At 36.6% G+C, this 18,958-nt stretch overlaps 1 protein-coding gene across 1 annotated transcript in view; it reads left to right on the top strand.

The window, feature by feature from the left end:
* Positions 1-18,958, top strand: part of LOC139720529 (uncharacterized) — a 110,050-nt gene that overhangs the window by 46,519 nt on the left and 44,573 nt on the right. The window contains exons 3-4 of the mRNA XM_071631882.1: positions 5,514-5,687; positions 17,141-17,182. Of these exons, the coding sequence (XP_071487983.1) occupies positions 5,514-5,687; positions 17,141-17,182 (216 nt within the window). The remainder of the gene's footprint in view (positions 1-5,513; positions 5,688-17,140; positions 17,183-18,958) is intronic.

Below are 18,958 nucleotides of genomic sequence, written 5' to 3'. Positions count from 1 at the left end.
CGCTCTGTTTTGGATATATCTCAGCCATTTCAAAACCAATTTTCATCGAATGAACATTGAATTCCTCATAGAATTACATGCTCTTTCATATTTCATAAGAGGTTTCTCATTATATCTCACCCAAAAATGTTAGAAACCTGAAATTAGGTCTCGACCAAAACTATACGATCCCTTTAATAAACAGTGTGAGGACGAGTTCTTTTTGCAGTGTGAAATGGCCCACACACTGTAACGATGAAACCACTGTCGCTGTTTCAAAGGTTCTGCTACAAATAATAGATGTGTACTTATTACCATTTTTGGGCCACCTGCACATACTCGTTATATCAAAGCTTCTATCTACCACTGGTCATCAATGGAGACATCTGCAGGTGTGTTTCTCCGACCCAATCATTCCATCAGTGCAGATATCCAGAAACTACAGTGAATAGGGATTACATTATCCTCTTAACCCATTGACTGCTATGTCCCAGTAGATAGTACAATGTACATTGTATGTGGCACAGCCCAACTTGGTCTGTGAAGAGTTAATGGGTAAAGCCAGGCAAGGACTTTCTGTTTGATACCAGTATGTGATACTGGCATCTAATCATAAACATAATACCGGTACATAGCATTATCAAAAGTATTTTCATATATATGAATCTCAAAAACTCTGTCCAACTCTACAAAAGGACAACATATTTACAAGTGCAATATTTGCCAACTTAATGCTACACAATGTAGATACTGTATCTGTATCAATGCATCACTTGATGCTTTTGAGTGATAAACTGTAGTGCCGGTCCCCATACGCACCTATTGTAGTCACAGCCACTGTATGTGACATTATCGTTCTGCCATATATGGCCTATGAGCATTTGGCCAATGCCTTGCTATGACAGTCATACCTGTCTATAGTGGCCACCCAAGAGAGACGAAAAAAGTGGCCATTATAGATAGATGGCCACTATGACAGGTTCATTAAAATGCTCTTTCTCTGGTAGAGAATTGTTTTTAGTGGTCGTAGATGGCAGATTGGACGCTATAGTCATGTGGTCGCTTAGACAGGTTTTGACTGTATATCAACAATGATTTGGACCCATAAAGCAAAAAGCATTGAATTCACTTTTCAATCAAATGCATAAACAGGCGAAAGTCAGGAATGACCGAGTGCATGTACTTGGTAAATTCTATGTAGGCAATTATTGTATATGTGTTTTTTTTCACAGAAATCTTTAATAGTGGTGCAGTATTTTAGTAATAAAAAAAAGATAAGATCTCTCCTAAACTATTCCCGCAAAGCAGGGTCCACTGTGAACACAGGCATAAGGGACTATTGGTATCCTATTATTTCACCTGGGTGTGTTTGTGACTTTACACTATGGACCAGCCCTTGAGGACTTTGGGACTTTACTTCTGTTATCAAATAGTTGTAGAAATAATAATAATTAAAAAAAAGATTCGCCAACTTCTAGCAGAGTGTGTGGGGACATATAGAGTTATTAAAATCAAAGATCATTCCTCCACAAGACTACCCTTTGCCAGTATTCCTTGATGAGGGTAACATTTTCTTTTGTCTTTAGTTTGTTTATTTTTCTTTTGATCGACAAAAATGTCATTGCTCATTAAAGCTCAAATCTCTCCTATAATTGTATGTGGACAGCAAGGATAATTGAACAAAAGCTTTTTGTACTGGACCCGGACAGACAACATTTTTTTTTTCTTTTTTTAGCTGCAGGGCATTCGTGGTAATGATCTGTGCTCAGCGAGAGCTTAATGTGCTTACTGTTTGCTCGCAGTTCAAACACTACGAATGATGTGTGTTTTGAGGGCCATCATAAAATAGATTTCTTATTTGTGCTCATCTCTCTCCGTTTTCGATCTCATTAGTGGTAATTACAGCCAGACAATCTACATCTGATTGCTAAAGACACGGAAGGCCAGGAGATGTACAAAAGACAAATTAAATATAATTCAACCCGGAAAAAAAAAGCAGTCAGTGAACAATATAAAAACCCACCTGCAGTGGGTTGATTATTTGCCTAGAGAGCAAGATTCTAACCCCGTATGTGTCACGTTTGCACATTCGACTCGATGGATGGCTTGCCAACTTCGCATGTTTTGCACTAACGCACATCCATGCAGAAACCAAGAACCTATTTTGAATACCGGCCATAGATATAAGAAGAAAAATAGCCGTAGATTTGCCAGACCCAGAAGGCATGAAAGGCGACTTGTTCATACTTCCTTTTTGCGTCAACCCACCCTCCTGTCATAACATGGGTGCTCTCATGAGTTAAAACTTCTTTGCTGTCTTGAACCTAAACCAGATTCCTTGGCAAGTTTTCAGCGAGTTGCCCTTTTGTTTCATGCCGCAGACTAGCAGAACAGACATTTTAGATCAACGTTTGACAGAGTGGACTGCGGCCTGATGATGCCATTTTATAGAGCAACAAGGCTGTTACACTTTGTCTTTCTATTCCCCTGCCCACATCGAGGGTACAACATGAACTACATGTATACTCCTATTGGGTAATATTTATAGCACACTAAACTTGTTTCTGATCTCATGGCATTGATGCCTTCACTACTTCGGCATTAAACATCATCGGCGATCTGCTAGATTCTGAAAAGCCTCAAATACCAGTAATCCAACTTTGTTAACATACTGTATACAACATGTATTTCATATTCAATTACACACCTCTGTAAGAAAGACCTTCCATGTCAACAATGAAAAAGAAAGCTTTGATGAGGCTTGCCTTACATATCAACTAGTAATGCAGGCAAAATGTGTTCCAGGTATTTCAATAGATTGACTGGGGGTGGTGGTGGGGGGGGGGGGGGGGGGGGGAATAGTGCTTGTGGTTGATGCGAGGGTCACTGCACTTAGACCCCTTGAAACCCCCCCGCCTCTTGGGGTTCCCTATAGCCTCTTTGATGAAAATATAATCCATAAACTTGAGACCAGGGCCCTGTTTCATAACTTAACTTGTTATCAGTGACAAGTTGTCATATTCGTTATAAACTACTGAAATCCTTGCATCTGATTGGCTTACAGCAAATTTGTCACAGAAATGAGGCAGTTGTCACTGATAATTAAGTTTTATGAAATGGGACCCTGGTGTAGTAAACTGGCCTTTTGCATCCTATCTGAGGAAGCAACTGAAGGTACATATTATGTTGACATGCATGATGGGTTGAATGGAACATTAGGACAACCACACAGATCTAGAAATCATGTACCGGTAATGACAGCCATGAAGGTACACATCTTGCCCACGCTATATACCATTAAGTGCACCTTGATGTCATTCAAAACTGATGTATTGGTAACAAGGGCATTTGGGTGATTCATAAACCACTTGTGAGTTTGTAGTTAGGTTTACACGCTGTTCCTAAACTTTATTTAAAGTTAAGGTCGAAAACTTAACTCTCAATGATTACAGTTGTACCTTGTAGTTTAGCACTGTGTGGACGGACGCGAAAGTTAGTCATCTTAACGTTTAGTCGATGATTAGAACCACAAGAGATCTTAGGGTTTGCGCTCTCTCCTTGTAGTTTTCGTTCTGTGTTGACACAATAATCAACAAATTTGTGAGTTAGCGTGAACCGTGGTTCTCGTTCACATCCGGGTCAATCTCCAGCTTGGCTATTTTGTATGGGCACAAGGTCATCTAGCAAAGACTCTGAACTTGAGTGTAATCTTTGAGTGGGATTCTCTCATAAGTTGTAACTTAAAGTTTAGGTGCGCGTGTGAACCCGCGTCGTGAATTCACGAGGGAGCTAATCATCGACAGTTAAGTATTCGACCTAAACTTCAAGTTTGGCAACTGCGTGTGAACGTAATGTCTATATAAAATGTCCCAAGCCTGCATCTTGGTGTTCTGTGTGTGTGTGTTAAGCTAGCTGTCACTATCTGGTTTGCCTAAACATCTTTTATAATTCTCTGTCTCCTCACTCCATGTTTGTGTGTTTGTTTGTATGTTTGTTCCTCGAAAAACATGCGGTACAAAAATATTAAAAACAGCAAAAAAAGTTAGCAAAGTAGATTCATGTTGCATGCTGCACGCCACTTTGATAGACACTACATACATTGTACATGTACTGTAGATGTATGCAATATCAAAAGGAATATGCATGTGTGCTCCTGGCATGCACAACAAATGTATAACTGCTGGACAAATAGTCTGACCGTCTTATGTGCACGTACTATATGATCTCATTATACTCCATCGTATCTTTCACCTGTACATGTATGTATGTCTTCCTGCATCAGTGTACTCCTCTAGAAACAAGTGTCCTGCATGATGTATTATTCCCCTTTAATAACATATAACTTCATGTTTGGAAGTGCAGTGACCCTTTCACCTTCTACAAGTTGTTTCCGGGCATGACTATTGGTACTTGATAACCATCGTCGTTTTCACCGTTTCCGCTCATTATATGTATTCAAATCATGGTTGCTGTGCGGGATCTATAGCTACTCTATATCAAAGTTGATTTATGATGAATAGAATATTATATTTGAATACCTTCAAACGTAGGCTAGTAGAGGTCCTATCCAAATCCATGCTTAGATAAGTTTGAGAATTTCAAAGTTCCACATGTTTTTGTTTTGTTTTTTAATGAAACGGTGATATACAGTGTAAGTGTGGTGTCATCAGGTTTTATATGGTCACATGTTTATTACAACGGCAACTATTTTCATTGCTTCATGTATAAAAACATATATGATGCTCCAAACTACCACAATTGTTTAACCCAAGTCAGATTTCATGAAACCCAAACAAGTTTCTTTGTAGTTCAACTCCATTTATTTACAATAAAGTGGGCTTGATTATGTGTGGAACGGCACAGGGTTTCAACATTTACCATAATGCCAACTGTTAAATGTCAGTATGCATTAAAAAAGAAAGTTGAAAGTTACTAGATGGAAAAAACAAAATGAAAAAATGCACTCTCATTGAGTACAGATAGCTAAAGTAGACCTGGAGTGTGCAAATTGGGAACGCTGACATTTGACAACTGAAAATTGACAGAAATTTGCTCGATTTTTAGAGGGCATACATTGGAGAGCTAAATGCTTGCAAGAACTTGTGATAAATGGTACAATCAACATGGGAAGTACAAGAATGATTAAAAGACAATAGAAGCGTAATGAATTTAGAGTTAAACATAAATGATTATGCATGGAAGATGATTTGAGGCATTCAATTTTTGCATTTTTATCAGCACTATGGAAAGATTTGTTTTGCTTGGCCACCTTATAATTGCATGTACAATTTGTATAGGAAAGACAAGAAAATGAAATTTAAGAATGGAATTGTGCATTGCCTGTCGGGATAGCCATGTTTGATTTTAAACATACTTTTTGGTGGATTGAGTAATTGGTTGACCAGTTCCTCTTTGTGGACAATTAATCCTACTACCTGGAGCTTCATCGCAAATTAGAATGTAGTCTTTATTTTCTGACTGGACTTTCCCTTCCTTCCCTTCCCTTCCCTCCCTCCCCCCTTGACCGTCGGCAGCGGTGTGTGATGACAGTGAGATCATGTACAGCGGCGAGAAGACAACGGGCAGCGACGGCACGGTCGGCGAAAAGATCACCGTGACGACCGCCTCCGCAGACAAGAAGTCCAAGAAGATGACGCTCGCCAAGCTCTTCAGGCCTTGGAAGTGGAGGAAGAAGCGCCGATCGGGAGGTAGGTACTGTGGTACTCTCATCCTGTTAAAGGTACTGCTTCAACAACCCACTAGCTGTCTTGCCTGGGATAACTGATACTCACTGTACGGTATGTTCCCCCCCCCCCCCCCCCAAAAAAAAAAAAAAAAATAGAAAAAGAAATATGAAATTATTAAATAAATAAATAAATAAATAATAATAATAATAATAATAATAATAATAATAATAATAATGATAATAATAATAAAAATGATAATAATAATAATGATAATAATAATAATAATAATAAAATTAAATTAAAATTAAAATTTAAATTTAAATTAAACAAATAAAAGAATACCATCAGATTTCAGCATTGATAGCTTTCAGTATGATTAAACTGTCTGAATGCTATTCTATTCAGGGTCTAAAAATATAACATCTTATCTATATTTTGCAGAAAACCCCAAGATTCAATTTTTTTAATAGTTACAGGTATAATAAGTGGTCACAGAGAAATGTGGATCATTGTAAAGCATGTCATGGATCTGTTTCTCCCAAGTTTAGCACTTGGATGCTCTTGGAACTGCACATTAATGTGTGAACACAATGAACAGAACTTGGAAGAAAGGGATATTATTGACATGCTCTGCAAAGATCCTCATTTCTCTTTGACCACTGAAGCAAATTGGATGGGTTTTCTGTAAGATGTGGGTAAGAAGGTATAGTTTTATACCCTGAAATTGTATTTGGATTGATTCACTATTTTCAAAGTTATCATTGCAGAGGGTCCTGTTGTAATTTTGAAGGGACATAAGGTAGAGCTGGTGATATGAATCCAATGGGCATTTGCCTGTTAGATGTCTGGGGCCCTTGCCAGACATGCTTCTTCAGGCATGTGGGAAAAACTTTTCTGTTTGTGTGTGTGTCTTTAGGTAAAGAAGATCTTTCTTTTTCCTTTCTCCTACCCCACCCCCTTTTTTTTTGTCTGCACGTGATCCCTGATAATCACCGTACATGGTTTTGATATTCCTGGTACCGTATGCTAAGATTTTACACAGTTTCAGTCATAATGCATTTTTAGTCCCATAATGGAAGTTCAAGATCACTTTCACTTTTGTAGACATTACTTTTATAATGCACAGACACACATATACCCAATTGAATAGAGAGGTGTCATCATTTTTAAATTGGATGTAGGATGTAGTGAGTGCAGTCATTTTTTTTCCATTTTTTTTTTTTTTAGAAAGTATCTATAGAATTTTGAACAATGAACCACGATGCACACATGTGGTATTTGGGACCAAGGACTAGACCACTTTGTTTTCCTTCCAATAACAGTAGACCACATTAACATTGAAGCAGAGTGCACAGTAGGGTTGAAACAATCACTGGTACCCTGCTGGGGACAGAGTGACCAAACCCCACCAGATTTCTCAGTCAGAACTACGGTGAGAAGAAACGCTACCCATGTTTGGCTGACAAAATATTACCACTTCACTCCCCCCCCCCCCCCCCCCCCCCCATTAACCCGTTTAGGATGGGCTGATTTTGCTACAACATGCATTTTCCATAGGCACTTGCCTGAGTATACTCGGGACTCATCCTCAACAGGTTAAGAAAAAAAAAAGGATTTAAAGAACCAATGAAGCAAAACCTAGAAATGCCAGTGCTCCCTAATTTCTGAACTACATTTGTAGATCTATACACTGCACTTAATTCCCTCATTATGACACAATAATGATAGTTTTGGCAGGGAAAAGGAAAGTATTTATTTAATAATAGGATCCTCTCTTTTACAAGCATCAATGATAATGAAGGATGATGATATTTAGCAGTAAAGTATAAGTAAGAAGTTAGAGAAACAATGATGATAGGGATGTTAATAATAAGAATGTAACAATATCATCCTTGCATCTTCATCGTCATAATAATGGTGATAGAAGACTAGTGAAATAATAATTAGATGAAATTGAGTAGAATGAACTTGATGACCTGAGCATTCTTTTCAGAATGTGATGAATGTAATGCATGTTTTGATATTCATTCATTTCCTTTTGGAGTCGGTTTGCGGATAGCATGATTTCATTATGACATGAGTCAGGAAGCTTTGGATTTCCATCCACTTGAATGTTATGCTCACCATGGGATCTATTTACCGGGTTTTTGTGCATTCTAAAGTCCTTCAGGGATATTAAAGTATTACGATGCCCGGCTCTTCCACTTGTGGGGAAAGTCACTCAGTCCGAGTTAGTCATTTTGTTTGTGCACTGCACAGGGGCAGATCCAGGAATTCTATAAAGAGGGAGCGCCTTTACAAAATTAAAGGGGGGCGCACGCACCCCTCCCCCATTTTTTCTTTTTATTTCTTCTTTTTTTTTTTAACAAGAAATAAAGGGGGCTGCACGCCCGGTGCGGTCCTCCATGGATCCGCCACTGCTTCACATGGTCGACCCATTTTTTCGTCATACCATTTCAAATCAAGTAGCTGGCTTTTATTATGAATTTTGTTAAAGATTTTAAGGAGGGGGAGCTAGGATGCAAAGCCCTTTTTGCAGTTAAACTTTGATAATGTCATTCAATCCATGGTAACCAGCCCCATTACTAAAAAAAAAAACAGTTCAGCAACAACAACAACAAAACTGCTTGGATTGATTAATTGCTATCAAGATGGACACATTGCACTTTCTAATCTTCCAAAAGAAAAAAAAAGGGTTTCCTCGTCTTACAAAATTGCATTGATGGTGTTTTACACTTCATTATCACTGCATATGAGTGCAATAGACCATAAAATGGAAGACTATCATTTCCTTCACCAAGGAAGTTACATGTGAAATATCTTTGTCAGCATTTATTTGATTTTCTGTCTGTCTGCCTGTTTGCAAAATAACATGAAAAATTGTAAATGGATTTGGATGAAACTTACAGAGACAGTTGATAATTACACAAGGAACAGATGTTTAAATTTTGGTTTAATCTGGATGTCTGGGTCCAGGATATCTTTATTATTACTATCATTATTATTATTGTTATTATTATTATTATTATTATTATTATTATTATTATTATTATTATTATTATTATTTTCATTATTATTATTATTATTATCATTATTATTATTATTATTATTATTATTGAGAATCATAATGGGGAAATAGAGCCAACAAACTAGTACATTCAAGCTGGTCATAGTTTAGGTGTGCATAGATAATTATACTTGTGAATAAATTAATTTGGTAATTATTTTTCTTATATTATCTCGAATCAGTATTTCGATTGAGAACATGCTTAATTTCTTTAGTGCCTTTCACTATAGAGAAATGCTCTTTTGGCAGTAAAATTTGTTTAAAAGACTTGTGCAAAAGTCTAACAGTAAATAGCAGAAAAGCCTTTACAGGAGTGTCTTGAATGGAGAAGTAGTAAAGTAAAGGAATGATGTTATATTGTGCTGCCTACGTGGCTTGCATAAATATGATTTGGAGATGAGTGAACAGAGTTTGAGGAATTGCCCGCTGATGAATTTTCATGTTGCAGGATGACTCACACTTTGTGAATGGGATGAGTGAGCTAGTGTGCTCTAAAATATAAAAAAGTAAAAAAAAAAAAGAGAAAAAAAAAATACACACAGAAGTAAGACAGGGAACCAAATTGTGGTAAGCATCAGGGATGTACACTCATTTGGTCCAAATTATGCCCCCCAAATTCTGATTCATCAAGGATTTTTCTCCCCTCATTGAAGATCTTCAGAGTTCTGCAGCATTCAGGCAGCCCATCATGTAGCTGTGGGATTACAGCTGATGCATTCTCCATACATGTGTGCTGAAAGAGACAAATTGTATTTAAATTCATGAGGAGTAGATCGAATTGGAGTGGATGGGTGGAAAATGAAGTAGCACTCTTGGGTAGAATTCTGAGAATCAAATTTTGATCATTTCGTCTTGTAGCAAAATACTTTGAAGACATCTTGAAGACTAGGCCACCTGTGTATGACATGACAAGGAGTCTCAATATATTTTGCAAGGTTTTTATGGAAAAAAAGAAAGCTTTATGATTGAGCTGTACCTTTTTAGGTGATGAAGTGGAGAATGATATCTGACACTTATAGACAATCTTGCCTAGGTAGGCTAGGTAATGAAGAGAATGAAAAAGGTATTTTTACTTTAAAGGCATTTGTAACATCATTTCCGGTTAAGAAACAAAAAGCAGAACCAATAACACAAAGCTTTAACCTGAGTATCATTAAGAAAAAGGAAGCTTTTGTGGTTGAGCCATGCCTTTTTAGGTGGTGAAGTGGAGTAATCTACACTTACAGACAAGCTTGCCTAGTTAGGATAGGTAATGAAGAGAATGAAAAAAGGTATTTTTAGTTTAAAGGCATTTGTAACATCCTTTCTGGTTAAGAAACAAAAGCAGAACCAAACACAAAGCTTTAACCTGAGTATCGTTAAGAAAAAGGAAGCTTTTGTGGTTGAGCCATGCCTTTTTAGGTGGTGAAGTGGAGTAATCTACACTTACAGACAAGCTTGCCTAGTTAGGATAGGTAATGAAGAGAATGAAAAAAGGTATTTTTAGTTTAAAGGCATTTGTAACATCCTTTCTGGTTAAGAAACAAAAGCAGAACCAAACACAAAGCTTTAACCTGAGTATCGTTAAGAAAAAGGAAGCTTTTGTGGTTGAGCCATGCCTTTTTAGGTGGTGAAGTGGAGTAATCTACACTTACAGACAAGCTTGCCTAGTTAGGATAGGTAATGAAGAGAATGAAAAAAGGTATTTTTAGTTTAAAGGCATTTGTAACATCCTTTCTGGTTAAGAAACAAAAGCAGAACCAAACACAAAGCTTTAACCTGAGTATCGTTAAGAAAAAGGAAGCTTTATGGTTGAGCCATGCCTTTTTAGGTGGTGAAGTGGAGTAAAATATAAACACTTTACAGACAAGCTTGCCTAGATAGGATAGGTAATGAAGAGAATGAAAAAGGTATTTTTAGTTTGAAGGCATTTGTAACATCCTTTCCAGTGAAGAAGAAAAACAAAAGCAGAACCAATAACACAAAGCTTTAACTGGAGTATCATTAAGAAACAACAACAATAACAAAACCAATAAGACATAAAAGTTTTAACCTGAGTATCATTTTCCTACATTTCACGATGCATTGTCTTTTAATGATAAGACACGTGAAACTAAGTAAAGAAAATGACACGACTGCTATCAATGGTTAATTGCTTTAATAAAAGAGAGATGCATTGTCTTTTAATGATAAAACACATGAAACCCAGTAAAGAAGAAAATTGAATAACTGCTAACAGAGGTCATTTATTGCTTCAGTGAAGGACACGTGGATGTGTCAAAACACTGATTATAGTGTAGTAGCATGGTGGTGCATTTTTACAGATAACACAAAAACACAAACAAAATAATTAAACTTTTTTGTTTCTTGTTCGAGTTTTTTTAAGCCATCTTAACATCATTATACGGTTCAGTCAATGCAAAGTTCTACAAGGTCTTGAGGTTATTAGCAGCCATGTTGTAGAACCGTGTCATTTATGCTTCAGTAAAGTGCACACAATGTAATGTTTGTATTGAACAGAGTTTTCTCTTTTATCTATAATATCTTTGAAAGTTCAGAGAGGACCAAAAAAAATTGTATACTTTGCTCTTGTCAATCATTGTGAATCTCATTAAATCCAAAATGGGTGATGGGAGATCAAAATCTGTTTCTGTATCGTAGTATGTTGGGGTTTTTTTTATTTATTTTTTTATTATTTTTGTTGCTTGTACTATGATTGTTATCTTTGATTCTGTGAATAAAACATTAAAAAAAAATCTGCTCACTGGCAATGACATTAAGGCATAATTTAAAGGATTCGATTAAGTGGGAACTGTGTGTTCTAAAAGTAGTTCACCTTCTAACAGTTAAAGTACAGGTATTATGTAGAAATGGAGCACATTTTGCCATGAATGCATTATAAGAGATGTATATTCAAGCTGCCTGTAATGTAGAAAAGTTGTTGTGCACAGTGGAAATGTTCCAAACTGCCAAATCTCAATGATTTTTTCAGGAGGCTCCCTGAGAAATTTTATCATTCCTTCACGTCTTGAATAGAGTATGTGTTAATGTCCCTTTGGAAATTTGAGATTTTTTTTTATTCATTTATTTATCTAATTACCGGTATTCATTTATTTATTCATTCATTCATTCATTCATTTATTCATTTATTCATTCATTCATTCATTCATTCATTCATTCATTCATTCATTCAATATTCAATTGATGATCAAGATGTCATAACACATCTCCCAGGTATCTCACTGGTTCCCATTTTTAATCTATTATCATTATTATTATTATTATTATTATTATTATTATTATTATTATTATTATTATTATTATTATTATTCATTCGGCATTTCAGGCAATCTTCCTGATTTTGATGCATGGAGAATAATGCATTCGATGCAAAGCATTTTATCAAAAAACAGCACAGACTACAAAGAATTGATATGTTGAAAAAACATGTGATACAGTACACACACACACACACACACTCCCTCTCTCCCTCTCTCCCTCTCTCTCTCTCTCTCTCAATCAAAGCCTCTTGTGTCTTTCGGTTCACCAAGGTTTGATCAGTCCGTGGTGACGGTCTAGATGGCAAACGGGTTGCTGTCGTTCCGCCGCTCAGGCTGGTAATTCCGCCATGGGCAATGAAGTGGGTCGGCGCGCTTTCCGAGAAATGCACCGCTTTCCTGATTTGTGGGGGTATTGAATGAATGAGAAAGAAAGCAGATCTTGCTGTAGTGTAATGCATATTCTGGTCTCACTCAAAAGAACTGGAAAATTTACAGGCCTCCGGTGTCCGTTCAACAACCTTTTTCACATGTCATACATTTGTTTTGATATCAATCTACACACATGTTAGGCTGATTGGTCTTTTGGCATTCACCAAAATGTTTCAATTTTGCTTTTCATAGAAGTGAAACCACGTATTCAACAAATATTGTACGTAAAACAAGCAGAAACACATTTTTTATTTTATTTTTTTCATCGATTGGCATGGATGTCTGGAAACCAATTGTGAGTTAAATAGGGATTTCCAGTTGGACTGAAGCACATTGTTGTACTTGAGTGGGCTTCATCATACATGTAAATCCACATAAGTACATTGTAGGTCAAGTTTGGATGGGTTGCTGAGTGCTAATCTCAACAACTTTACTGTACATTTTTGGAAAATTATAACCTTGAAAATCTATACGTCCCTTTGCAAAATTCAGCGTGCTCATTACAACAACAAAAAATAAATAAATAAAATAAAATAGAATAATAACAATACGTCGGTTGAGAATGATAAGGGCGTTAAGTGACCACAAAACCCATAGTGTTTGAGAAGACTTAAAGCCCTTCTCATTCTCAACAGACGAATAATAGTAATAATAATAATAATAATAATAATAATGATAATAATTGTTACCTGTATTTGCATTTAATGAGTTGCTTGATGTACTCCATACCAAATTGTTTCCATATATTTATCTTGTAGATTATACAAAAATTCTTGTAACCAGGAATTCAAATTAAGCACAAATTTGATATACATGTAGGCCTACACAGTGTTTGACTTGGTTCTTAAAACTGATACATCTAGCCATGTGCATGATGCCCTAAATGTATTAATATGCAAAATAGGAATTGGGTTTGATCACAAATGTTTGCTCATTCTATGTGGATATTACAGCATCGTGTGCATTAAAAAAAAAAAAAAAAAGACATGTATCCTTCCTGGAGCCCCAGTTGGCTGAAGTCACGTCGGGCCGGGTCCCCTAATTCATTGGAGATGGTGCGTCTGCTTTTGCGATTACCGACGGCAAATTGCCACTAATGTCACCGGGCATTAATGGCTGGAGTTGAGGCATAGGCCAATTAATTAAAGGTACAGTAAAGAATGTGGAACTTTATTTCCAGTGAACCGGCAAGATTACAAACACAGCAGGGTTGCTCTTTGGTGGGGATGTTAGGAGACATGCATGTAGCAACTCAGTGCAAAGAACTAAACAACTGGTGGTCTCTGCAGAAAATTTGATATTCGCTAGCAATATACAGTACCAAATGCACTAAATATGCTTAAGAGAGCATGCATGTTGTGTGTGAGTGCACTGTCTTGGTAGTTTGACATATTTTGAGAGCAAAGATTCTACCTGTGGATATTTTGAGGAGCAGTTTTGCTAGATGATTATTAATAGAGAGCATATTTATTTTGGTCAAAGTATTGGCTTCAAAATTTGTGAATATCCTGCATCTAATACTGCAACTATGTGTATTTGTTTTTTATTACAAGCAGTGTTGTCACATCACAGAATATCATATTTGATTTGTCAAAGTCTTGTGAAACTAAAATTCCACTCTTGTCAACTTGCTGCCAACCAGTAATAACCATGCAAATGCACAATATAGCAAGAATAGTTTACGCCACTGTCAGTTATAGTGCTTGATCGTGCTTACTTTTCTGTGATCAGGCCAAATATCAGGTCATAATTTATTTTCACTCAATTTCTTGCTATTTAGTTAAGGTCTGCATCAAAAATTTTTGTTATAATATGATGAAACAAAACAAAGGGAACAATGTAAATGCACAATTCTTGTCTTTGGGTTTACTACAATTACTTTGCTTAAAAATGTTTCAGTCATTTGCATAGAGTAATACAAAAAATATAGAATTACCAAATTGTACTCTTATAGCCTACAGTATTGGACAAAGACAGTAAACTCATGCATAAATTGAAGTTGATATATACAATCTGACATGAAATTGCTGCCTAATTCAAAGGAAATGCTTTGCCTAAGTTTGAATGTGTGTGTATATGTGTGTGAGTGTATTAGATGATGATACTACTTGATGGAGATATTTCGAGGTTAAAGGGACTGTACAGTACTGGTTGAGGAGGGGGTTCATATTTTGAACATTCCTAAGTGAGATTATGAGAAACTTCCTATGAAATATGAAAGAGCATGTAATTTTAAGAAGGATTCAACGTTTATTTGATGAAAATTGGTTTTCAAATGGCTGAGATATCCAAAAAAGAGCAATTCTAATGAAGTGTGGGACCCACACTTTATTACAATTGCTTTGTTTTACTTTGTTTTTGGATGTTTCAGTCATTCCAAACCCAATTTTCATCAAATAAACTTTGAATTCCTCTTAAAATGGTATGCTCTGTACTATATCAGAAGTGTTTTCTTGGTATCTTGCAAAAAGTTAAAAGCCCAATTCTCATCTCCACCAATACTGTACTATCCCTTTAAAGCTTAAAATGTTCCATTTCCAAGAGTCACTAGAGTTGACTAAACTAACAGGGATGTGAGTACATGGGACAAGCATAAATCTCTTGAGCTTGAAAGGTGCTGGTGTTAGTTCAACGTTGCCAAACTACTTTATTGGGTCACAATAGGATTTCCTTAAACGTCACCCTTGCCTGCACTTTCATTTTAGTGTTTCTTGATAGTGTACATTATAAAATGCAATACTGTTTGTTTGTTCGTGTGTTTATGTGTTTTTTTGTTTGTTTGTTTGTTTGATTTGATTTGAGGGGATGGTTTCTCAAAACCTTTCATAGCCTTGCATTCTTCAAGGGAAATTGTAAAGTCATTGTTTTTCCTTCAGTCCCATTGATGTGCTTTACACTCCTCCCCCGCAACTTCCTGTGATGTGGGCGGCAAAAAGAATTGACATTTCGGACCTCAATTGATTTCTCCCCTGTTGTTGAACGTCCCCTTCACTATGCCTGGCAGTCAGGAGCATCCTCTTCACAAAAGGCACATCTTTTCCATCGCCATGGAAACTCTAAATTCAATTGCATCGGTCCAAACTGTCGAGAGAAAGGGGAACTTTGACAACAAAAGTTGGAGCTCGCAGGCTCGAGTTTTAATATAGGAGTAGGTGTGGAGGAAACCCTGTGGCAAGTGAGGCATAAGATGAATGGCAAAGCAACAACAACAGAACAGAAAGGACCAAAAAAATGAAAAAGCTGCCATTGTATTGATTATGGAAACAGAATTTACGAACTGACGTCCACTAACAAATACCATTATTCCAGGTCATATCTTTCTCCAAAAGTTACGAAAACAGCTGTACAGTATTGTGTAATCCTATACTCTTCATCCTTTAGACAAATCAAAATGGAGCGGAGTTTCCCTTTAAGTTGACAAGAACTGTTGGTCAGTAAAGTATTGTTGTTGTTGTTGCTGTTGTTGTTGTTGTTGTTGTTGCTGTTGCTGCTGCTGCTGCTGTTGTTGTTGTTGTTATTGTTATTGTTGAAATGAATGATGGAGGCGGGGTTGGCTAGACTCTTAGCATTATAAATTTGAAAGTGGAAAACATTTAATTTGTAAGCATTAAAACATACGTCGAGTTTTTCCAGTTTTAATTCAGTAATTTTCGAGTGTTCCCACAGCTAGATGAGATCAAGTTTTCTTCTCTCTAGATATAAATCTCACTTTTTCTTTATGTTAGTTTCTTTCTAATCATATCTAACTCACATCTTTCTAATAATCTGCTGCACATTGAGTATTTAGAGAATCATTACATTACTTGTGAATGCCAGTAGCAAAATGGCATATTTATCGACTCGGGGAAGATTTTTTTTTTTTCTTATTCCTTTTCTAGGCGCTTTTATATTAATACGGTTTATGAGGCTCCAGTGTGTATCTGGAGCATGAGTAATGTGACAGTTATTATAGCACTGCGATGTCTGAAATTGCCGTGAAAGCATATTTCAAAGGGTGCAATATCACAGAGTATGAATGGAGATAGTGACATTTGATTGTGAGGACCACTTAAACATGGTGAAGGTATCTATAGAGCAAGAGGTTCTGGACAACTATGGTAGTGATGCCATCATTTCATTATTGTCCATTTGGATGTAGGAGGGGATGAAATCCATTTTAGATGTTATGATAAAATGTCATTAAAGTACATGTAGGCATTTAAGTGATAAAATTTCTTTTCTGCGTGAGGTTTTGTGTTGTTATTTTTGTCTTATTGGTCTACTCATTCACCATTCTGAGATCTGTGCATATTTGTGGTGTGGTGGGTAAGATTATGATCCCAAAACAAAATGGATTGACAATTGCACAGTGCCAATTCAACAACCGGCATGTATGTTTTTGAGCTGCTCAGCACACACACACATGCACACGCACACACACAAATTAATCACGTGAAAATATTAAAGTTTACAGGATGTAAAACCAGCAATAATGAGGCTATTGAAACTTATGCTCTCAGAACAAACAATAACAGTGCAGCTAAAAACAAAAATCACAACAAACCATAGAAAGAAGAATTCTGGAACTTCATGGTTTAAGATTAACCCAGTGCATACTGCCTAGTGTAGTGTAGTAAAAAGTGTAGTAATCAGCTCTCTGGGAGAGCACTATTCCCGGGAGGTGATGGATTAATCTGCCTTGCACTCTGTGTTTTGTGTTCTCTCTTTCTCTCACACAGATGATGCCAAGCATGGGGAGGAAGAGAGTAAAGACAATCACGGTAAGAGATGAAAGATATATATTTGTCTCTTTCTCAGCTGCTTTTTTCTTTGTTGTAAGACTTATTTCAGGATTTTTGACTCTGACATACCAAAAATGAGAGCCTGTCTTCACAGCATCATGCAATGTGTCAGAGGCAGAAAGTGATGGAGAGAAAAAAAAAACAGAACTCTAAAACACACACACACACACAATTCTACCGATCGTTGCTCTGATATTGCTGGTGGAAATGCAAAACAGTCATATCATTTGTGACCGTGCATCATAAAACCAACAAAAAGTTGCACAACCCAATCTTACCTGAGGACTCAACATAGGTGAAATTGGTCAACCAGGGGGGCATTTCATGAAGCGTTTTGCCAGATATTTCGTCTGACAAAATGTTAAAAGCTACTGAAATCATTGCATCTGATTGGCTGAGAGCCAATTTGTCCGACAAGTTGTCGCACAAAAATGCTTCATGAAATGCTCCCCCTGGTCAGTATAAAGTTTTTGATATTTTCTAAAAGTTAAGAGCAATTCTTCTGCATACCGGTAATTTCTTAAGTTTGGGATCCCAAAATAATTGGGAAATTGTAATTTTTACAATTTTCATGTAGCACCTTTTTCCTGAATAGTATGATTATGCAAAGTTGAGAAACCCTTTCCTATTTCTACTATGGAAAACCCTTTACACACTCTTCACTTTCAACCCCAATAACTTTTGAAAAGTTGATGCCACTGCATCTAAATTTGGTGGTACTTCCTGAATAGATTGTGTTTAATGAGTGAGGTAAATTGCAGCTTGATCCGATAATCCCTTCATTGTGGTTGTTACAGAGTTTTACATCCTGTTTTTTGTTCCATTCATTGTACAGAGCAGTGCTTGGTGGGATTAAGCTTTTGAATAGACCTTGAACTTCAAAGCCTCCTTTCTCAATAAATACTTTTCCAGAGTGTACACTTTCTTTCAAGTCTTTGGACAGGCTTAGGAGAGTCTTTTTTGTGTTGAGTAATACATTATTTTAAAGCTTAGAGTCTGATCTATTAGAATTTGCACTGAGGTGGAAATCTATGTCTGGTGACTTTTTGTTGGTTTTGTGGAATGCAGGGTCACATACATATGTATTGTGTATTATTTTCATCACACTTTGATGCATTCTCACTGATTCTCTATAAAATGATTAAACAATGAAGAAAAAATAGACAGTGGCCATGTGCTGTGGAGATGCAAATGAGAATTGGCAATGAGGCTATTTAACGCTAAGATATGAAAGATTGGTTGGTAGGGCACTGGTTAGAATGGATTTTTAAAAAACAAACAAATAAAGACAAATTGAGAAGAATTGTGGCAACTTCCAAGTGTATGCGTCGGGTAGAAAGTGAGTGGTTTTCATTTCACAGCAGAGTTTTGCCCAATAGGTTTGTAGGCTATTCAACTTTTTGATTGATTATGTTGCATAGAATGAGCTTAAACTTGTGCTGCACTGTGTCCCAGTTGATCTGCACTGCCATGAATAGAACACCCAAAATCATACAGAAGAGACGGGTTTATGGAGGAGGCTTTACAAAATCTGACATGAGATTAGATAGGAGTTTAAAAGTTGATCATGTTTTCATGATGCTGGTGAAGGTTGTCACAACTGCATGCTCACAATATAACAGAAGTGTTGCTGCGATCCTCTCTCAAGCCTCCCAATGAAGAGCTACAATGTTCTTCATCCAAATTCCTAATTATTGACTTGAAAGCAGCCAGAGTGTACTATGTACGTAGATATCCTAAGTTATTGCTACCGAC

Source organism: Diadema antillarum, unplaced genomic scaffold (assembly GCF_040938485.1).
Source record: "Diadema antillarum isolate AM-2024a unplaced genomic scaffold, OU_Dant_1.0 scf00000128, whole genome shotgun sequence".
NCBI lineage: Eukaryota > Metazoa > Echinodermata > Echinoidea > Diadematoida > Diadematidae > Diadema > Diadema antillarum.
The sequence above is the reverse complement of the archived record's forward strand: the minus strand, read 5'-3'. Positions and strand labels throughout refer to the sequence as shown.